The following is a 23,877-nucleotide window of genomic DNA, read 5'->3' on the forward strand; positions in this document are numbered from 1 at the left end:
ACCTCCTTCATTCATTAGGCCCTGGAAAAATGTTCCCTAAAGTGGCGCAGGCATACCAACAATTGCCTGTAGATGGTGCTACGGAGGAGGCCCAAACCATTGTGACGCACGGGGGTGCATTCCAATGTCACCGCCTGCAATTTGGCATTAGTATCTCCCCTGGACTGTTCCAAAGCGTCATGGAACGGCTTTTGCAGGGGATTCCAGGAGTCATCCCCTATTTCGATGACATCTTGGTATCGGCTGCAAATGAGGTGCAACTTTTAAAACGTGTGCGAACACTTTTGACAAAGGTCTCCGTCTCAAAAAAGAAATGCCAAATTAACTTGCCAAGGGTTGAATTCTTAGGGTACCTAATTGATGGCTCTGGGATTAATCTGATCACACAAAAAATCTTACCAATTCAGGATGCCCCCACAACTCACAATCAAAATGAGCTGCAGGCATTCCTTGGGCTCCTTAATTTCTATAGCGTCTTTCTTAAACAGAAAGCATCTATCTTAAACAGCCCTTACACTGTCTCCTGGCTAAGAACACGAAGTGGTCCTGGGGCAAAGCCGAGGCTGCTACATTTGCCATGGTAAAATGACTCCTGTCGGCAGATTCCTTCCTGGTACAGTACAGCCAGACCCTGCCGTTGGTGCTGACCTGTGACGCTTCCCCGTTCGGCGTCGGCACTATCCTCAGCCACCACATGCCCAATGGAACCAAAGCCCCTATTGCATTTTACTTCAGGACCTTGTCTGCCACAGAGCGGAACTATAGCCAGCTGGACTGTGAGGCTTTGGCTGCAGTGGCTGGAGTAAAGAGGTTCCATGAATATCTATATGGCCAGGACTTCGAACTGGTTACTGACCACAACCCATTGTTGGGCTTACTGGCTTGGGACCGACCTACCCCAGTGTCATTATCACCCCGCATTACCAGATGGACCATCTTCCTAGCTGCCTACTCCTACCGTCTCATCCACCAACCAGGTTCCACTTTGGGGCACACTGACATTCTCAGCCACTGCCTGAACTTCTCGCAGACCTTACCCCCGAGATGCCAGTCTTCCTCATTGACTGCCTGGAGACTGGGCCTGTCTCGTCCAGTGACGTTGCCTGTCACTCTTCAAAGGACTCCACCATCAAGCAAATTTTGAACTGGGTGTGGAGTGGGTGGCCCCAGGGGCGTGTTGGGTCTGATTTCAAAATGTATTTTGCCAAACGCGATGAGTTATCGGTTGTAAATGGCTGTCTACTGTGGGGGGACCGGGTAGTTGTTCCACCCAAACTGCGCATTGCAGTATTAAAGACTTTGTATGGAGGGCATCCTGGAATTGTCAGGATGAAGTCTTTGGCTAGGACTTACGTGTGGTGGCCTAACATGGACAGGGAGATCGAAGAATGGGTGGCTACCTGCACACCATGCCAGGAGTCCAGACCAGCTCCCCCAGAGGCACCCCCTAAGGAGTGGGAGCGACCTCAAGCACCATGGTCTAGGGTGCACATTGACTTTGCTGGCCTAGTTCACGGCCAGACATTTCTTGTAGTTGTGGACGCCTACTCAAAATGGTTAGAGGTAGTCCTGATGACCTCCACTACGGCAGAAGACGTCATCAAGGTGCTACGGGAACTTTTCTCCACACATGGCCTGTCCAGCGTTTTGGTCTCTGACAATGGCCCCCAATTCACGGCCATGCAATTTGAGACCTTCCTAGCAGCTCAGGGAATCAGGCATGCCCTGGTCATGCCATTCTATCCGGCCTCCAATGGTCAGGTGGAGAGAATCTGCAAAAGAGGCCCTCTCTAGGATGGGCCCGGGAGATTGGCTAACACGGGTTGACCACCATTTGCTAATTCAGCATATCACACACAGTGCCACTACAGGGAGAAGCTCCTCTGAGCTTCTCATGGGTCGCCAGCTAAAGTCCCATTTAGACCGGCTACACCCTAATTATTCTACCTCATTGCCCCCAGACTCCACAAGCAAGATTCGGACTTTTAGCGTAGGGGATTCGGCATACTCCCACAACTACACCGGGGGAACTCTGTGGATTCCTGCCACAGTGATAAGCATCACCGGCCCTAGATCTTACCTCCTAGAGTTTGAGGACGGTAGGAATTGGAGAAGGCATATTGACCAACTCCATGGCCGTCTCTCCAACTCCACTCTTAGACAACCAGAGGTAACTCCTGCACAAGTTAGCCAAAGCCCTACCCAAACAGAGCAAACACTCACTCTTCCACGGCCAGCTCAAGCCCGAGGGTATCAGGAAATGTATCTGGTTTTGTTGCAGGCCCACAGCGAGCTCCAAGCGAACCGGCTCTAGAAGCTCCAGCCGCAGCCTGTGAAAGGTTCCAAGAGCTTCCACCAAGTGGAGCTGCGGAGCAAACAGGTCCATCCGACCTGTCTAAGGAAACCCCTCCTACTGACCTGGGCAGATCAGGCGGAGCTACCCAAAAGCCAGCCTACCTGCGTGACTATGTAACAAGTAGGATTGTTCCATCCAAGAGGGGAGGGAGGGTGTTAGATACTTGCTCTAACTACAGTGGTTTCCACCAAGTTCCTCTGTTCCGGTGGGAACAGAGGTTTAATCCTATTGGCCGAAGGGTCTGACAGCTCCTTATAAAAGGGCTGCTGTCAGACAACCTTCACTGGATTGTTCTCACTTATTATACTTAATAAAGAGCTGTTGTTACTCTTAAGCCTATGTGTGCCTATCCATTACCCAATCTAACAGAAAGTGTGTTCCTTCTTCCTCATACAGGCAGTGCTTTTATTATTCTTTTAACTCCATGGATAGACTTATGAAATTTAACAGCAAAACTTTGATTCATATTATTTAAGAGCTTCTTCATCTCTTTCATTAAATGCTATTGTACATATTTCAAGCGTTTGGCAGCAGTGTGAATTTTCTCTCTAAGCTTTTTTGTTTTTAATGTATCTTGTTCTTTGTAAGAACAACCTTAGCAATTGAGCCTGATTGCTCTCTTTCCCTAAACCTTTAAGAATTAATGGTCCCAATCTTAGTACAAATATACAAGTAGTCTCACAAGAGTTGGTCATTTATATGTCTAGGGAAATATTGGTCCAGATTGTACTTTACTGTCTCAGAATCTGCATTACACAAGTTCATTATCAGGGCTGTGCCAGACTTTGAATGGCTGTTCTAATCTGCTTTGGAGCTCCTTTAGACTTCTCCAGAATGAATCCTAGAAGAAAAGATTGACAGGAGCCTTCTTGTCTAATCAGGATCCTCCAAGGTAAGTAGTGCAACTACTAGAGCAGTGCTGTCAAACTCACAGCCCATGAAACAGATATGTCACATGCTGGCCAGATCCATGCCCAGTTTAGCGAAGGGGGGAAAAAGTCATGATACATCATATGGTACCGTTGTGATGATGCAAGTTTGACACCCCCTATATTAGAGCCATCTTGCATTTCTCTTAACAATTGAGTCCAGTAGACTTTTCTTGTTGCTACAGACCTTTGTTATTAGTGGTCCTAAAAACTATCACCGAGGAGGAATATTTGGAAATCTATTTCAATGATTGGCTGCTTCTTGTACTGCATTTGCCTGAGCTCAGGTCCTTTTGCCCACTCCAAAGGGCAATTGGAACCATTGTTTCTGCACATGACATCCTTCTACTGCCAAAGAGTACTCAATATCTGGTCCTCCTTGATGCATGCAATCTGTCCATGCCATTCAGCTTCTCCAAACCACTGGTGAATGGTTATGGGGAGTTAGCAATATAGAAAATGACCTTTCTTGTATTCCAATCAAATGTTGTTAGTTAAGATAGACCAGAAAGGACACATCACATCAGGAGAGGAGAGGAATATATATCTCCCAAATGTCTTTTTGTGTGAAGAAAACTGTTGGAATGCCTATAGTGTGTGATGATAGCTTGACTCTCTCCCACAGCACCTCCAATGGAGGAATCTCTTTATTATAACAATTCTGTGCAATCACCTGAGATACAGTCAGTAGCCCAAATCATCATCAGGATGGATTCAAATGGAGTTTCTGCAGTCTACTGCAACAATTGAAATTTAGGCATATTATTGAAAGAAATCCTGCTTATTTAATCAGCATTTTTATCATAATAAGAGAGTCACAAAGTTGGTATAAGATCTTTTATATATATTTGGCATGAGATGAAGCTTATACTGAGAGTGCAGTGAGAACAAGTGAACAAGAAAAACACGTGTAATGAAGAATAGTGTGGGGGACAGACAAAGAGGGAGAGAAGAGAAGGGAGGAGAGAAGAACAAGGGTAATAGATGAACAGGGGAGCAAGAACATGAAACAGACAAAGTGAGAGGAAGAAAGATAAACTGCAAATCAGCTGTGATCAAATGAGGTCATAGTGAGGCATAAAACAGGAAAATCCACCAATTATTTTCCTTAAAATTGTCAGGACAACACCATTCACCACACACTATTAAGACAGACTAGAACTGATGGCAGACTAGTTACAAAAGCTTCCAATTCAATATGTGCTACTTCCAGGCAGGAGAAAACTGATTAACTGGATATGTACATTTTTCCAATAAAAGTGTTTATTTCCCAATAAACCTGGCTAATCATCCAGGTCTGGAAACTTGAGAGTAGCTTAATCCCCCCCCCCCACCCAATAACAAATTATTATTTAAAAACAAAAGTTCCAGATCTCATTCTCAAAAGCAGCTAATATTGTGGGAAAATAGAACAACAAAGCCTTAACTAATTAAACCAGGAATAGATATGGAAATTTCAGAGAATAATATTTGATCTGAATGTTGAGGTAATGTTTCCCAGGCTGCTATGGGAAGATCTACATAGATCACAGTTCTATTGTCCTTCAAATCCTTCCTTTCTTCCGTTTCTGCAATATAGCTTTTGACTACAAATCTGATGCTATAACAGATTTATGATTCAGTGGATTTCAGATCTGAATGACCCCTGCCCTCCACAAACACACCACACTTCAATCTATAACAAAAGGATTTGTTTGCTTATTATCTGTTGCATGAGCCCTGGTGAGTTAAGTTCAGTGTTTCTCAAACTTGGTGACTTTAAAAGCATAGATTTCCAGAATGGGACAACTTGTTGCAGCACTCCCAGCCAGATTGCTGTACGACCAAAGCATTCTTCTACCCAGCATTCCAGAATTCCTAACAATAATGTGTCGTCGTCCCCCCGGTGTGTGTGTGTGTATGTGCGTGCATGTGTGGTTATTATGTTAAGAAATCGCAGTGTACTTAAAATACACACACATAAACATACATACACATGTAGGTTGGGTAAGTAGCAGTGAAGTGCAGTCAGGTGAGGCAAGTGAGGCACAGACTCACCACTCATCATGAAAAGAAAAAAAATGTAAAAGGAAAAAATAAATTAAATGCTTGTATTTATCTACTGATCTGTACCGTAAAGTTCTTTTCAATTTAACTTCACCAGTTAATTAGTCAGGCGAGAGCTTACAGTGAGGCTGCAGCGAGCTCAGCCTCTCAGGCGAGAGTTGAGGTGAGGCTGAGCTAGCTGCTGCCTCACCGTGGATTACTCTGCTTAACTGTTTAAAAAAGCCTCTAAAAAGCGCCCTCTACTATGAGGCAGGAGAACTGCGTGCCTCACCTATTCTGACTTTTTAGGCATTTTATGATCACGCAGAGTAAAGCAGAGGCTTAAAAGCTAAAGTCAGACTAGGTGAGGCACGCAGTTCTCCTGCCTCATAGTAGAGGGCGCTCATTCTTCCTGTGACTCAATAGCAGCAGAGTAAGTGACAACTGTTCCATGGAGGCGTGGCCACCCCCCATACCGGTATGCTCTTCTGCCCCACAGCCCATTTTCACTTGCTTCTCAAAGAGAAGGAAGTGAGGGCGGGGCTTCTTCAGAGGACTCGAGGCAAGAGCAGAGTTGAAATCCTCTCTGAAGCAGCTGGAAAAGGTACGGGTGGGTCGGAGGGAGGGGGAGGAATTCAAACTTCATCCTCCTGGTGCTGTGTGGGGCTTTGGGCAAAGGCTGGAGGGAAGGACCCTGGCTCGCCTGGGCTCTCCCTCCCCAAGTGTAGTTTGATTGCAGGCAGAGCCACGTTGCCTTTTCAAACCTGTAATCAATGAAGCTGGACTGGATTCTTACATAGTAGATCCTTCTGAGGCTGGGGGAAAGTGTGTGTGCTACAGTATGGCTCTTTGCCTGTGTGTGCTACAGTATGGCTCCTGCCTCCTCCTGTGGTCTCCTCAGTGCTCACTGGTGCTCTCCCTCTCCAAGTGTAGTTCCTTCCTCCCCAGGCCCCCATCCATTTCTCACACACACATACACAGCTGGATAAAACTATATAAAAATCCAGTCCAGCTTCCCTGATTACAAGTTTGAAAAGGCAACTTGGCTCCACCTGCAATCAAACTACACTTGAGGAGGGAGAGCACAAATAAGCACTGAGGATACCACAGGAAGAGGCAGGAAGCCAGGCAAAGAGCCATGCTGTAGCACACAAACATTTCCCCAGCCTCTTACTTTTGGAAGGCTCAGATCGGCTCCCCTCCAGCTTCTCTGCCTCTCCTCTCACCCCTGCCTGCCAGCAGTAGGTGAGTGGGTGGACTTTATTGCGTTCCAGACATTTCCCACCCAGACAGCAGGCTGCATTTGCAATGGGGGAGGTGTTTAGGGAAGGCAGTGGGGGAATGTGGGGGATGGCAGAGGCACTGTTTTCAAACCATTGGAAAAGATATCCAATCCAACTTGTGTGTGTGTGTTTGAGAGAGAGAGAGAGAGTGAAAGAGGGAAGGGGGTAGGAGAGATAGTCCAATCCAACTTCTCTCTATGTGTGTGTGTTTGAGAGAGGGGGGAGGGAGGGAGAGAGGGAGGAAGGAGGGGAAGGGAGAAGAAAAAGAAAAAGAAAGAAGGAAACTTCTTTCGCAAAGGAGAAAAACAAATGCTGCCGCTTTAAATTGGAACTGAGCATGCCTGGTTGAGGAATTGAAGTCCACAAGCCTTAATAATTTTAAATTGAAAAGCTGCAGGAAAGAACAAATTGGTTATATGATTATATGTTATCTGGTTATATATTTTTGAAGTTTTGGGTTTGTGCAATATGAGCATTGTGTTTCAAAAAGGCTTGTGAATGGAGCCAAACTTTCTCTAGGGTCATTATCTCATTATCACTATCTGGCAGGCATGTGGAATGAGCCTCAGGCAGGTTGCTTTGTTAGCAGAAAGAAAGAAAAACAGCACAGCAATTTAGGGCTAGAAGGCTAGTAGATCATCTAGTCCAAGCCCCAGCTGCAGCAGGAAACCTTACATTGTATGGATTATTTTGGTGCCTCTAACAGAGAGGAAAATTGCCAGAAAGGAGAAATAGTTTACTAGGACAAGGCTACCATGCAGAGGAAGGCAGAGATAGTCCTTGACTTATGAGTACAATGGAGCCCAAAATTTTGGTTGCTAAGCAAGAGCATTTTTAAGTGAGCTTCACCACATTTTACCCAATCCATGACATCTCCTGGTGAGTGCCTCAAGTTGGCCACTCCCACCTGGTCACATGACTGCCAAGCCACTCCCATGAAACAGGCGACACCTACAGAATAGGTTCTAAAAAAATTGAAACCTACCACTGCATCAGGGCCTCACCAGCCATAAACCTTACCGCACGTCACTGGTAAGTAGCTAGTTTCCAAGTCCCTCTTCAACTTGCTTTCACTTTTTTATTATTTATCCCAACATCTGTCTGCAAAATGTCTGTGCATTCATTCAGAAAAGGTTGGTTTTTCACATTTCTAAGCAGCCCATCTCCCTGTAAGAGGAAATTTTTCATTAACATGAAACTTAATAGGCATCTTATGTCAGCTTTCTCAAACAGAAGACTTTCAAAATAGACTCAAGACAGAAGATTATATCATTTCAAGATGCTATTTTTAATCCAAATTCAGAGAATATATGTGAGTCTGTGAGTAAAGTCTTACTATTCCAAGACTTGCTATGAAGCATAACAGAATGTTAGGAACCTCTTATTTTCCTTCAGCATGATGTCTTAGCTTTGTTTGCCTATAATCTTCATTAAAATTTAATTTTAAAAAACTTTTTAAAAAGATTAAAAATTAATAGAAGCTAATATTAAGTTATTGTATTATAAAGCCAATATAAAGTAAGAAAAAAGAAAAAGGAAGCTATCAAATAAAAAGCAACAAGTGCGAGAAAAGAAAAGATATTCGCATCCAACTATTCAGAGGACAACCAATCAGAGTACATTTCTTACACAGGAACAAGAAGTTCCAAGGTAGAGCCTAAGAGAGGGTATAAATTTCTCTCTCTCTCTCTCAACCATGTGATCTTTTTTGGCCCAGGACCTCAAACCGTGTGGTCCTGTCCACCATTAAAACATCTTTCCAAGCAGTCTATATGTTTCCAATGTCTTTCTTCCCACTTGGAACTGAACCCCAATAGACATTTCTTCCAACAGTAGCTTAGGAACAGTTGGAGGATTTGTATGTGTGTACTTGTGTGTCTACCAAGATTCACTATATGATAATTAATTGCTTCTGCAGTATTTTGCAGAATTCAAATTGTGTTGATTTTTCTTACAGTTTCTGTCTTATCAATTGACCAGGATCTGCATAAAAGAACTTATACTATGAGAACTCTGGGAATGAACACTGTTCAGAAAGCTTATCAAACAATGTTACTGCTGGATACTAACAACTACTTTCTGAAAACAATGAGCAAACATTATCGTACTTCCTTTTCTTTTTCCAGGCCATGTGGGAAATGTGAGAAATTTTACATTTTGATATAATACAACAGTAATGTTTCCTAAATTGTTTCTATCCTGAGAAGTTTGACTGGACAAACATGATATTTATTTTCTCAAAAAGAACTCCCAAATATGATTTTTTTCACTTAATAGTTTTCTAATTAAAATTAGCCCCATTAATATTAATAACATAGCTTTTGAAAAGGGGGTTACAAAGATAATTTTCTGAAAGGCAGACCTGTAACATCAAAGAGTGTATAATTTGAATGGGAAAACAATGGTCAGTCTCCTCTAAAATATCTAATCTTCTAATGCAAGATGACCAGACAGCTTGGACTATTTAGTGGTAAAATCTTTAATTACTAAATAGCATCTAAAATTGCTTTACTGTATTAAAGTTTTTTTTTATTAATACTTTTCTTGTATGCATGATTATAAATTTACACAATTGTCTTATTTTTTAGGATTTTTATAAGATTTGGTAAGTTCAGTATTTTTGGATAGAGAGAATCATACTTATCGTATTTTCCTTTTTCTTAAAGTTGGGCTAAATGGACGAGTCTGTAGCCTTATGACTTAGAACTTCTCATCTCAACATGTATTATGTAAGGAGGTTCAGGCTGATTGGTATCACTTTACCATTACTTGATTAGTTAATTTTGCCAAACTGTCCTAGATATAAACCCTACAACATCTGTATACAATCTATTTCACTTTCTAGTTAGTAAATAGAGGTAGTCCAGCAATTAGTCACGGGCACGTTGAAGTAGACTATGAGAAAATGATGGCAGATCCTGGTAGAGCAGAATGCACTCTTGCAGCAAAAGAAACAACAAATCAGCAGCAGTCACAATGGTTAGAACATATATGAGCCTCTCTAAAGGAATGCTAATACCATCTAAGCATAATTTTTTCTACTGTTTCTGCTGTTTGTGTGGATCAGGGTTAAATGAATAACTATATAGATTTTTGTTCTCTGTGTGTAACTCTCTGCTGTTAAGAACCCTAGCTAGGAGAGATGTACTGTATAACTCACTTTTTCATAAACATTGATTGCATATAATAATATAATAATAATCTCTCTAATTGTGGGTAACTAATCCATTGTACCATTTAACTGAACAACTACATAAATGCCCTGTTCCCAAAGCAACCACAATTTTCACTTCCCCATCAAAACCAATGAATCATCATTATGTAATAAAGGTCATCAATTAATTGTGTTAGACTTGCTAGAATATGTAGAAATAATACTTTAGCTGAGCATTTACACTTTTATTAAGACTCTGTTATGTTCTAGATTTATTGGCCTCATTTTTCACTGTCCCTAGGTCTTGAAAGTAGCTTACCCAGGAAAGTGAGAAAAAAAGTACATTTCAAGGAAAGTTTTTCATTAGATATTTAAAGGCCCTGACAGGGAGGGAGGAAATTCCTTGTATGGAATGATGTTGAGCAAATTGGGTGAATGGATAAGGGAATAGTATTGCAAAGGAGAGTCTGATTGAAATATATATTATCTGTGCTGGAGGGAGACCTTTGCAGCTACCCACTGAACAGTTTGTTGACATTGCTCTTGGATAAAGAATAAAGAACTTAGTTTCATGCAGCTGCCTGGTTTTTGTTTTTATCATCCCATCTTAGAATGGACTTTATAAGGAATAAAACTAATCCAATAGTCTATTCTCTATAGAAACTTGCTTTCCTATCAAAAAGCCATAGATGCAAATATCTATTTCTTTTTCTGTTTAAAGACACTATCTGTTTTAGGGAAATAAGAAAAAATCAGTTTCAAAATATCCTCAAGACATTTTACTACTGTAAAACTGTATTTGTTCATCCATAGCAGGTAATGAGTGTTTTGAAAAGAAACCAATAGAGGAAACATAGACTGACTATTGGAGATAATAATTCATTCATATGTTAAATACAATTTTACTCTTCAATTTCTGGCACAAGACATTCTAGAAAACAATGAAAAGAATGCTCAGTCAATTAAACCACATGAAATGACATTTGTCTCATTTACAATATCAGACGGTAGGAAATGGGAAACATATCACCTTTTTCAACTCTGAAGCCATTTGCTTATGCACATATTGATTTTCTTCTCCACCATTGTCTAACTCTCAATCATCAAGTGTTTCCTTTAACCCCAGTACAAATTCAGCCTTCAAATAAAACAAGGGACTTTAAGACAAAAACTAAATTTCATTTACTTTTAATTAAAATAGGATGAACTAAGCAAAGTCACTGCCTTAATAGTTTTGTTCCCTATCCCATTATTTTGGTGATAATATTTATTGGACAATGTTAAGGAATACAAATATTAGGAAGCTATATCTGGCTCTGGAACGTTGCCAAATAGATTGTGAAACCAGATTTAGGAATATGTATGGATCAAGCAGATGGACGTGCTGGCTCAGTGGCTAAGATGTTGAGCTTGTTGATTAGAAGGTCAGCAGTTCAGCGGTTCGAATCCTTAGCACTGCATAACAGAGTGAGCTCCTGTTACTTGTCCCAGCTTCTGCCAACCTAGCAGTTCGAAAACATATAAAAATGCAAGTAGAAAAATGGGAACTACTTTTAGTAGGAAGGTAACAGTGTTCTGTGCACCTTCAGCATTTAGTCATGCTGGCCACATGACCACAAAGACATCTTCGGACAGCGCTGGCTCTTCTGCTTTGAAATGGAGATGAGTACTGCCACCCCTAGAGTCAGGAACAACTAGCACATATGTGCAAGGGAAACTTTTACATTACCTTTTACCTTATGGATCAAGCAAGTGCCTGCTATTGATTGTAAACCATCTTCAGTCTCATATATTTCTCACTCACTATGAAATAATTGTCCCAAAGTATGTTATTTAGGTGCATCTCAAGATTCTTCTAATTGAATTCTTTGATTACTCATAAACATAGCAGCAGATGTGGCACTGAGGGCAAAAATTGCTTTTGGTAACTCACTTCTATTTTAACAGCAACATGAAGAAGGCATTTTATGATCTAATTAAGTGCTTTCAGGAATTCCCAAATCACTTTATAAAGCATTAAGCATAGAAGGACAAAAAAAGAATCATAGGATGGTAATTTTTTTATCAATATGTGTAAATATTGTTTTCACCATTCTGCCTTCTCACAGGAAACTCAGTAGGGAAAAGCTTTACCTACTATTTTGTAAGGCACTGTTTGACAAGTGTGCCATTGAGAACTGCTGAGAAATACAGGAAACAGCATTATTTATGCCCACTGGAAAATTATTTTTCCTCAAGTTTCTTTAGAAAACTCTTCTACTTTCCTAAAGAAGTTTCATGTCAGAACAAGCTCTTTCCCAAACATAAGACCAGTACCACAGACTATATTTCTAACACATTAATGTTTTAGAATTAAATTCTTTGTTATTGGTGACCAAACCAAATTGTCATATTTCAAAGTTACTTCGTAAGCTATGTTGTGTGTCAATTGCAATGCACTCTGGTATCATTATTCTTCATACTGCATACTGAATTATTTTATTCTCATATAAAACAGTTTTCTTTCAACTTAATATAAAACAACATTTTTACAACTTGTCCTTAGTTTTGCATGTTATTTCTTTAAATTGTATGTTTAGGATTTTGTGTTTTAAAGTAAAATTTCTTTCAAGCTGAGCTCAATTCTGGGTGATTTTATAAGGCCATCCTTACTGTAAAAAAATGTCAAGGATGAAGGAAATGATAAAGCACTTCTACTGCGAAGGAATGATTTGTGTTCTCCTTAGATACTTTTAATACTAACCTGGTTTAATTTTGCTTGGTTTACAAGCCAGCTTCTGTTGCCCACACATCTAAAACTACAGTATAAAAATTGTTTGTTTGTTTGTTTTGTTTGTTTGTTTTATTGGATTTATATGCCGCCCTTCTCCCAAAGGACTCAGGGCAGTGTACAGCATTAAAAAACACATATTACAAAACTTAAAAGAAAATTAGAAACAATCCAAGAAACAAACCGAATTAATACAACACTAACATTTTAAAAATTAGATAAAATTAACAGGCCACGTTGGCTTGCTGGAAAAGCCAACTTTTTAGGGCGCGTCAGAAGAACCGGAGGTCGGGGATTATGCGAAGCTCCGGGGGCAGCTTATTCCAGAGGGAAGGCGCTCCCACAAAGAAGGCTCTCCCTCTGCTATCGCTAGCCGACACTGTCTGGCCAACGGCACCCTGAAAAGGCCAACTCTGTGGGATAGCACTGGACGGTGGGAGGCTACTGGTGGCAGTAGGTGGTCTCGCAGGTACCCTGGGCCTAAGCCATGTAGCGCTTTAAAGGTCATAATTAGTATCTTTAATTGCACCCAGAAAACAACCGGCAACCAGTGCAGGCCGCCTAAAAGGGGTGTAACATGGGAGCACCTAGGTACCCCCATGATAACCCGCGTGGCCGCATTCTGGACCAGCTGAAACCTCCGGGTGCTCTTCAAAGGCAGCCCCATGTAGAGAGCGTTGCAGTAGTCCAGGCGAGAAAGGACGAGGGCATGAATGATTGTGCATAAAGCATCCCGATCCAGGAAAGGGCACAACTGATGTACCAGGCGAACCTGGTAAAAGCCCCCCCCCCGGTCGCAGCCATCAGGTGTTCTTCTAAACTAAGCCGTGTGTCCAGGAGGACTCCCACATTGCGGGCCCTCTATGAGGGGGCTAAAATTTCTCCCCCTATCATCAAAGATGGAACAAGAGGCACAAATCAGGATGACGGGAACCACAGCCACTCAGTCTTGGAGGGATTGAGCTTGAGCCTGTTCCTCCCCATCCAGATCTGCACAGCCTCCAGGCATCGGGACATCACGTCGAGGGCATTGTTTGGGTGGTTTGGGTTAGAGATGAAAAGTTGGGTATCATCAGTGTATTGATGATACGTATCCTGAAACCATGGATGATCTCGCCCAGCGGTTTCATATATATGTTGAATAGGAGGGGTGAGAGAACAGACCCCTGGGGCACCCCACAAGTGACACGCCTCGGGGCCGATCCCTGCCCTCCAGTCAACTTGCCCTGCAACTGATCCGACAGATAGGAGAACCACCGTAAAATGGTGCCCCCCACTCCCAACCCCCCGAATCATTGCAGTAGGATACCATGGTCGATGGTATCAAAAGCTGCCGAGAGGTCTAATAGGACCAGGACAGAGGAGCAGCCCCTGTCCCGGGCCCGCCAGAGATCATCGACCAACATGACTAATGTCGTCTCCATGCTGTACCCGGGCCTGAAACCCGACTGAAACAGATCCAGGTAGAAAGCTTCATCCAGGTACTGGGAAGCTGATGTGCTACCACACTCTCGACAACCTTTGCTACAAAGCGAAGGTTGGAGACCGGAATATAGTTGACTAAAGAAGCTGGGTCCAGGGAAGGCTTCTTGAGAAGGGGCCTCACCACCGCCTCCTTCAAGGTGGTGGGACAGAATCCCTCTCTCAATGAAGCATTGGTAATCGCCTGGAGCCAGCCTCGTGTCACCTCCCAGGGAGCCGAAACTAACCAAGAGGGACACGGGTCCAGCACACAAGTGGCAGCACTGAGTCTCCCCATAATCCTGTCCATGCCCTCGGGGGTCACAGGCTCAAACTTATCCCAGATTGTCTCCACAAGATTTATCCCCGTCGACTCGCCCGAATCTATCCAGTCAGAGTCCAAGCCTGTCCGGATCTCAGTGATTATATCCTGCAGATACTGAACAAATTCTTCAGCCCTACCCTGCAAAGGGTCATTCCCAGTTCCTTGGTTAAGTAAGGAACGGGTCACCCTAAACAGGGCGGTTGGGCAGTTATCTGCGGACGCGATAAGAGCGGAAAAATGTTGCCGTTTTGCTGCTAAGTAGGATTTAATATGAATTCTTACTAGTGTTTGATCAGATTCGGACCGGCTGGCCCTCCAACCACTCTCTAGGCTTCTTTTCTGGCGTTTCATCTCTCGGAGCTCCTCAGGAAACCAGGGAGCCATCCGGGATCGACACTGGGTCAGAGGCTACAAAGGTACAACGCGATCCAAGGCCCCAGTGGCCATCCTATCCTAGGCTTCCACTAGGGCTTTGGTCGAGTTGTCAGCAAGGGATTCAGGAAAAGTCCCAAGTTCCATCAGGAACCTTTCAGGGTCCATCAGGCACCTGGGGTGGAACCATCTAGTTAGTTCCACCTCCCTGCGGCGAGGGGTAGCAGTATTGAAGTCAAGCCTGATGAGGAAATGATCAGACCATGACAAGGGTTGAATAGAAATATCCCCTAAATCTAGACCATTCATCCACTGCCCAGAGACAAAAATCAGGTCGAGCATGTGTCCCCTATTATGGGTGGGGTCTTGAATTAACTGAGTTAGGTCCATAGCCATCATGGAAGCCATGAACTCCCGAGCTGATTCAATGTCTTGCCAATGGAAGGCAGATTAAAATCCCCCAGGATCATAAACCTGGGGAAATCAATTGTCAATCCGGCTAACACATCCAGCAGCTCTGGCTGCTCCATTGAAATGTAGCAGGGATACAGGTACATAACAAAAAGGCCCACCTGAACTCCAAGGCCCCATTTCACAAAAAGGGACTCACAGCCGCGTATTTGAGGCACAGTGACCTCCTGAGGTCTGAGACTTTCCCTAATAACCACCGCCACCCCCCCCCCGCCCCTGCCCTGGTCTCTTGGATGGTGAAACGCCTGGAAGGCTGATGGGCATAGTTCACTAAGGGGAACACCCCCCTCATGGCCCAACCAGGTCTCCATAATGCATGCCAGGTCCGCTCTACCCTCTTGTATGAGGTCGTAAATGAGGGGAGCTTTATGCACCACGGACCTGGCAATAAGCAACACCAACCGGAGACCAGGGTCCTGTAATCCCGAGCACCCGGGTTTGCGAGAAGGACAATGAGGGTCCGAACGTGTGATCACTCTTAAACAGTGAACCTACATTCCCTGAACATAATTTGCCCCTCAGCCCCAGCATATCTGCCTCTCCCACAAACAGTAGAGATGGTAAACCTCCCAATGGAATGGCTTAATGTCCTCCCCAGAATCCCAACCCTTCCCAGCACTCCCGACCCACACCCATTAGTTAGCTCTGGCCTGTGCCCTGGCAGATTCCCCCCCAAGCCTTCCGAATCAATCCTCCCTGCCCCCCCTTAAAATTTGATTTAAAAACCCCTGTAAAAAACCCCTAAGAAATCTCTTCTTTGCATACCACCTCTCCCAAGATCCGTCATTAAGGAAGCGTCTTGATAGGGAAGAAGGCCATCCCCGGGAAAGGGGGAGTTCCCGGAGGGAGTAAAGTTCTGTCGCAGTATAACATAGAGGTGAGTGTGGCATCAACCAAACGGGATGACATCATGGGGAGATGGAATGAGGAGATGAAATGTCCATGGGGGGGGGGGCAGCCAACAGTGTCAAAGGGGGTAGCCAGAAGCTTGTGTCCATCATAGAAATGGTCGGTGTTAAGGACATTATGTAAGAATAACGGCCAGCTGTCAAAATCGCAGCAGATGATCGATTGCGAGGTGGTGAAGTGGCCAGTGATGGCGGCGGTAAGGACAGAGGCAGCAGCAGTGGCTGCTCCAATTTCAATGACTCCAACAGCCAAGCTCCGTCCACGCCAGCCATGCTCATATCCATCGCCAAGGCCACACTCCATTGACCCAGCCCATAGTGTCACAGGAGGAGGGGCCAAATGGCCAAATGGCACAGTACAGTGGCCCAGGCAACAGCGGTGATGCTGGAGGGGGCCACAATGAAGAACCCCCCCACTCCAACCACGCCCACACCAACTATCGAAGCCATCCTCCGCTGGCGTCAATATCCATGCCAGCCGCCTCAGCCACTCCCCGCTGATCCAATCTATCATGTCCATAAGCGAGGTGAAGGAGGGGGGAGCAACCAGGATAACACCACGACATGGGGAGCAGCAGCTGCAGAGACCCCAGGCCGGGCGTCCCGCCGCCGCTGCCGCCAACCTCTCCCATGTCGGCTGCAGCGACTCCAGGCCGGGCGTCCCGCCACAGCCGCTGACCACACCCATGCCGGCAGCTGCTGACGCTCTCCATTCTCCTTTCACCGCAAAGTGCTCCATTTCACTCACGACGTTCTGGCTACAAGGCAGGACATCGCAGCTCAAGGTATCCCCGAGATCCCAGGAAGTTCTCATAGCTGGACCTGGAACCAACAATGGGATAGGGTACCCCCTGCAAGCCCCAAGAAGGACAATCATCTCCCCGAAGCTCTCCTCAAATGCGACAGGACACCATCTTGGGCATGCACAGGCTTCTTAGGCAAGCTGTGCTTGAGCTTTGATAAATATCCTATGCAAAGAACCCAGATTGTCTATGTTCTGTTTCTGTTATAACTAGCATTCTGTTATTTGCATACCCTGTGCAATGGAGGTTAACCCCTCCCCCCTGCCTAGAGTGCTGAAAGGTCCAAATGCAACCATTTTTTGCCAAATTATTAACTAGTTTATTGACTAATTATTATTAATAATTTGACTAAATTATTGACTAGTTTAAAACAGTAATGTATTATTTTGTATCATATAAAGTAGAGGAAGTCATTTTGATAATTAAAAAGAATCCAAAATCCATGCTGAGAGATTACTGAAGGCATACAAAATACTTATAAGCACTTGTGTTTCCAAGAATATTTAATCAGCCAAGATGGTTAAATATCAAAGGAAAAGGAAACTGGAAAAATAAGCCTGTGTTTAAGCCAACTCTTAAAGCCAACTCTGTACCAGAATAGAAATGATAATCTGTAAGGATGTACACTGGGTTCTATCAGGTGTGAAATGGTATGAATTGTGTCTCTATGTATGTGGGATACATAAAATTCTTGAGATCATTGTGATAAACATTCCATAAAGCCAAGAATAATTAAGTCCTCACCTTCTCATTTCCAAGTAAAATTTATTTTTGCTTGGATATTGCTCATTTCTCTTCTGAGATTAAATCAAAGCTGAGGTTACATTCTGATGACCCTTTAAAGTACTCTAAATTAAACCAAATTTAAACAATCTCTCTGGTGTAGACATTCACTATAGGAGAAGGATATATAAATAATGTAGAGTTCAGTACAGAAAGGTCATTTTTAGTTGCAGTAGCAGCAACAAACGTTTGTAAGCAGAAACTCTAATGCTAAATTTTGGCAAGTGCTAGAAGATTCTTCAAACATATATTTCAGAGCCTAATGCTGGGAAAGATTGAGGACAAAAGAAGAAGGGGACGACAGAATGAAATGAATGAATGAAATTTAATTTGTTAGCCGCACCCTCTCCAAAAGGACTGGGGGCGGCGTACAATAAAACACATGCAATATACATATATATACAATACATATACAAAGACAAATAAACACATATACATACATGTACCTGGAGGAGGTAACACTCATAAAATATATATAAAAATACAATTAAAATAGCTATTTAAAACACCCTCAGTTAAAAATTACAAAATTTAAAAAACCCGCCAGGAGCAATAGGATAGAACTATGGTTGAGCCAGGCCTGCTAATTGGAAGAGGTGGGTCTTGAGCTTTACACGGAAGGAGCGGAGGTCAGAGGTAATCCTGATATCAGGGGGGAGGTCATTCCACAGGGCTGGGCCCGCCACAGAGAAGGCTCTGCTCCTAGGCGCCGCCCCCCAACACTGTTTGGTGGACGGCACCTGGAGAAGTCCCTCTCTGTGCGAGCGAATTGGTCGTAGGGATGTATGGGTGGATGGAGAATGCAGTGGCTGGATGGAGTCACCAAAGCAGTAGGCCTGCGGTGGGTTCCAGATCTCGTTGCTACCGGTACGCTGTGACGGGGCTGGGAGTCCACCACAGACACGCACACTGCGCACACATGTGCATCCACTGCCCTGCGATGCTCCAGCTGCTCAGCGGAGGTCACGCAGGCACTGCATGCTGCATGCGCATGTGCAAATGGCCCGGTTAGCTCAAATAGAGGTAAGGAATGAGGGAAGGAGGGCCCTCCAAAGCACCATTCCAGTATGGTGGCCGCTGCTCCGAACTGGCACCGGTACACCCGTACCGCCTGGAACCCATCACTGCAATAGGCATGAGCTTAAATGGATTCCAGAGGATGGTAGAGGACAGGAAGGCCTGGAGGAACATTGTTCATGGGGTTGTGATGAGCCAGACACGACTTCGCAACTAACAACAACGTACGAAACCAGCCAATTATTGAATCTATCCGTTTTTAATCACATATTTCTTGACATTATAAATTTGGCTCTATAAATACACTCAAATAGAGTATTTATCAAATCTCATTTTATTTGAAGCAAATAGCTTGACCCAGTTTTATAATTCCCAATGTATGTGTGACAATTCCTTTTTAAAATATTACTCCGATAGAAAAGAATTATTTCCTTTCTGCTGTGATGCAGCTTTTTAGCATATTTCCTGGTAATTTATTATATTTTCCTCTAGGCAGGTGAAATAAGTGAGATACTGTTGGAATTCACAGTAAAAAAAATGAATACAATAAAAACCAGTGATAAAGTTTAAATGAAAGAGAATACAAATAAAAGCAATAACAGTAACACAGAGACAGTAACAAAAAAGTTCCATCTATAAATCATACATTTTACAGATCTAGTGGGTTCAGTGAACTTGGAACTATTACTGACCACAAACATCTTATAAGTATAATCTTTATTGTCATTGTACTTAAATACAATGAAATTGGTTTTAACCTCACTGGTGCAAAATTATAACAGAAACCAAAAAAGAAAGAAAAAGATATTATGCTCCTCCATAATCTCCAACAGAGCTATGCCCAATCTATCATTGCGGTTATAATTCCCAGAATATTTATTTGCCAACTGGCAATGCTAGCTAGGTATACTGGGAGTTGCAGTCAAATGCATCCCATGAATGAGTAATTTAGAATCACCTATAATATAATTCAGTCTATAAACTGATACCATTACCCTGTGCAAGCTAATGAGACTTTCTTGACACCATTAACTATCTGAGTTGACAGTCAATAACAATATGGTTATTGTTTCAACCAAACAATTACAGCTGTATTTTAAAATAGTTACACATTTAATGTACATTTAATAGACTAAAATTAATTTAATTTAATCTAATTTAAAATATTTTAAATAACTAGAATGCAATCCAAACAAAATCTATCTTCAGCAGAACAATCAGCATTTCCCTATAGGCGTCTGTGGAAAACTAGCCCCCTTCAGTAATGAATTACATGATAACCACTATAAATGATCAGGAGTTGAGCTATGCAACTGATCTTCAAAATCCCAGATGTCTAGCATTGGCTTAGACTGTCCCAAAGGGGAAACTTAACTAGGAAAAGACATTCACATATAACCTTGATTCCTGTGTGACCAGAGTTTCCAAGTGCATTGAAATCTACATATAAGCAACTTTCCCTTGCAATTTGTCCAAGCATCAAAAGAAGATAGAAATATAAAACAATGATGTATCTTTTACTGAGTCGGTATCAGGCAGTTGTCAGGCATCAAAAATTATGGACGTTTTTCATAACTTTTTGTCTGTTTTATATTATACATCACACTGTACGTTGCTCACTCTGATATTTCTATAAGCATGGACAACTTTAATCTCATATTTGACAGACTGATAACAACAGAAATGGAACACAATGGAATACATGATCATCAAGAACCTGGAAGTTATGGATTGGATGAAGTAGAGAAATAGGAGTCATTTCTTGGGAAGAGAAGGTATAAGATAGGGTGGTGTGTCTAATTAGGATATGTTATATAGAGATTTTAGTAACTTTTGGACATGTTCTATTGAAAGTTGGGTATAGATTTAAAATAAAATGGCCTCCAAAAATATTGGACTGACTATGCTGAATAAATGATTCCCGTTGAAAGAAATTTTGGTTTGGAAACACTAAAAGGAAATTATATTTGTTAAGGGCATGTATATGAATATCTGATAGTTTAGAATCTAAACACTGAAGTTGACTGTTCAGAGGGGTGGCGAACAGATCCGCCACCGGCATACCAAACCTGTTAACTGTGTCCCGAAATATTGAGGGGTGCAGTTGCCACTCGGCATTGTCCAGAGCAGTGGTAGTCAACCTTTTTCTACCTACCGCCCACTAATGGATCTTTCTTGGTGGAAAACTTTCCTTATCGCCCACCAGTTTTTGTGCAAGTGCGGAATATTTTTTAGAAAGGAGGGTGTTTTTTTTTTAAAAAAAGAAATGTACGTACATTTATCTTTTTATTTCTACTTTATGCATGTTTATAATGTTTTTAACTTTGTAAAGTTTAATTAGAAAACGATAAAGTAAATTGAAATTAGCTTTACTAGTGATTAATGAGATCTTTGAGGCTGATGCTGCGAGACTAAACATTTGATATCTTGTTCGATTTTCGTAAGGAACAAACGAAGGTCTCCTCTTTCGGTGATATTCAGACGGTTTCTCTGTTTGCTCATAATATGATTAACAGCACTAAAGCCTGATTCTACAAGATATGTGGTAGGGAAAGCTATCAATAAATTGAACATCATTTTCCACATATTTGGATATAAAGCAGGCATTTTTTTATTTTGCCAGAGTTTTTGGTATCCACCACTGCCAAAATTACATTTACTCTCTTCGTCATATTTAAGTTCTAATAGTTCTTCTTGACAAGTTATATCAACTTCAGCAACATTTGCTGTAAAAGGATTTATCATCCAGTCATGCACCTTTAAGTTCAAAATATCTTGAAATCGTTTTTCCATATCCAATTTGAGTTCGTTGAGGTGGCTACTGAACCTTTCAATATCCCCCTGAGTTACATCATTGTTTATAGAGGACAATTTAGGAAACTCATGAAATTCTCTCTTGAGAATATTATGATGGAGAAGATCAAGCTTTTCGATAAATAATGACACAATATTTTTGCAACTTATAAGAGTTATATTGGTTCCTTGAAGCTGCAAATTAATTTCATTAAATCTCTTGAAAATGTCTGCCAAATAAAAGGCATCAGTCTTTACGGTTTTTAACTGTTCATAGAGACCAGCCTCATTATCACTTTCAACAAACTGTATGACACTATCAAATAATGCAACAAAACGAGACAAGCATGTACCCTTTGAGAGCCATCGAACTTCTGTGTGTAAAAGTAACCTAATATACTGCTCGTTATTGTCCTGGCACAGCTGTCGAAACATTCTATCATACTTGGCATTAGATTTGATCTTATTTACAGCTTTAATTATTATACTTAATGATGAATGGAGACTTGTACTTAAATGTTTTCCTACAAGATGTTGTCTGTGCACAACACAATGAATACACAAAACGTTTGGCACTTCTTCCTTCAGGTAAGCAACAAACCCACAATAGTGGCCTACCATTGATGGTGCTCCATCAGTAGCACATGCAACAATATTGTTCAAGGGTATATTATTTTTTGCAAAATATGATTTCATAGCATTAAATATTGATAATCCTTTTGTATCTGTAATCAGATTGCTAGTGAAGAGCATTTCTTCTTGCAATGTATTGTTTCCATCATGGGTACCGTACATATGTCATCAGTAGAGCATTATTATCTGCAATGACAGACTCATCCAATTGTATGGAAAATGAAGAATTTTGGAGAATACCTATAAGTTTATTTTCAACATTAGCCGCCATTTCGTCAATGCGTCTCTTTACTGTGTTATCGCTAAGGGGCAATGTTTTTAAAACTTCAGGTATATCCTGATGCATTACTGTTGAGATAAATTCTTTGATACAGGGTATTATCAAAGTTTCTCCAACATTATGACTTTTACCACTTTTTGCAATTAAGTGTGATATACGATAAGCTGCAGTTAATCCATCCTCATTTTTTGCATGTTGTTTTTGAAATGATGCAGCTATTGTTGAACGATTTTGAAATCTTTTATACATTTTTTGAAAATATTCAATGGGCTTATCTTTATCTTGCGAATGCTTTGTAGCAAGATGTTCTCGCAATCGACTTGGCTTCATTGCTTCATTAGATAATGTCTTGTGGCACAGTAAACACATTAGAAGCTGTTTATTTGTAACAGATTCAATGAAACCCATGTTCAGATACTCTGGTAAATAGCCACGAGCATATTTCTTTTTTTCAGACATGGGTTCTAAATTTGTTTCACAATTTAACAACTACTTTTACTCTCACATTTTGATCCTCACTCTACACAGTGCTTTTCCTTTTTATCTCCTTTTTTTAAATCTTCCTTAGGGCTATATACAAAAGTAAGGCTGAGCTAGTTAGCCCACTTATTATTATTAGCCAACAACAATTCTCTCCTGCCTTTTATTTCTCCTATTTTGCAACTGCTCTGCTCCACTTCTACCTGTCCCTGCTATCAGTTTCTACTCCTCCCCTCCCTCTTCCCACGTGTTTGCTTGTGCACGCGCTTGCGCTCGCCTGCCCACTCGCACAAAAGGAGGTTTTAACCTCCGAAATCCCTAACGCACGCATTCTCACATGCGTTAGTTCAAAAGGAGGTTTCAACCTCCGAAATCCCCACTGCCCACCTGGAATCCCAAAACGCCCACTAGTGGGCGGTAGGGACCAGGTTGACGATTATGTAAACTTTAGATAAACAATAGATCTTCTAGGGATTTATCCATTGATAGTTACTTTACAATCAAGGTATAATTTTTATTGATAATGAGTTATGATTAAACTTGTAAGATTTGGATATAGTATTGATTTTGATTATTGAACAGTATGTGAATTTAAAAAGTGAAAATTATGATGAAATGTATATTCAATGAGATTTTAATTACATAGGTGAAGATGGATGTATAATTGAGATTAGGAATTTTTCCCATGGTGAAATATGGGACTTTTTCTTCTTCTTAAGGCTATACGAGAGAAGCACTATATTGCAAAGAAATGAAACAAATGTAAAAATTAGTAAAAAAAAAAAAACAGATTTGAAAAAGCAGATTGATGCAGATGTTGAAATTAACCATTTTGGTTATTTTAACATTTTGTTAAGATTTATTTTTAAAACTAGAGATTATTTTATAATATTGTTTGAAAATTATGAATATTATTGAATTAATGACTGGAAAATAATTTGTTAATATTACAAAAATGTTGTATATGTTGTTAAATTTAGACAATTTATTATGTTTAACTTATACCAAGGGTTTACCTGGCTATATATACCCTA

At 41.6% G+C, this 23,877-nt stretch overlaps 1 protein-coding gene across 1 annotated transcript; it reads right to left on the reverse strand.

The window, feature by feature from the left end:
• Positions 1–10,649: 10,649 nt before the first annotated feature.
• LOC309401580 (protein FAM200C-like) lies at positions 10,650–22,245 on the reverse strand (the record flags this gene model as incomplete). Its single annotated transcript, XM_081970650.1, has 2 exons — positions 10,650–10,678; positions 21,111–22,245. The coding sequence occupies 2 exons, from the start codon at positions 22,243–22,245 to the stop codon at positions 10,650–10,652; spliced, it is 1,164 nt and encodes a 387-aa protein (XP_081826776.1).
• Positions 22,246–23,877: the final 1,632 nt, after the last annotated feature.

Source organism: Natrix helvetica (genome assembly GCF_964273705.1).
Source record: "Natrix helvetica genome assembly, chromosome: Z".
NCBI classification, from domain to species: domain Eukaryota; kingdom Metazoa; phylum Chordata; class Lepidosauria; order Squamata; family Natricidae; genus Natrix; species Natrix helvetica.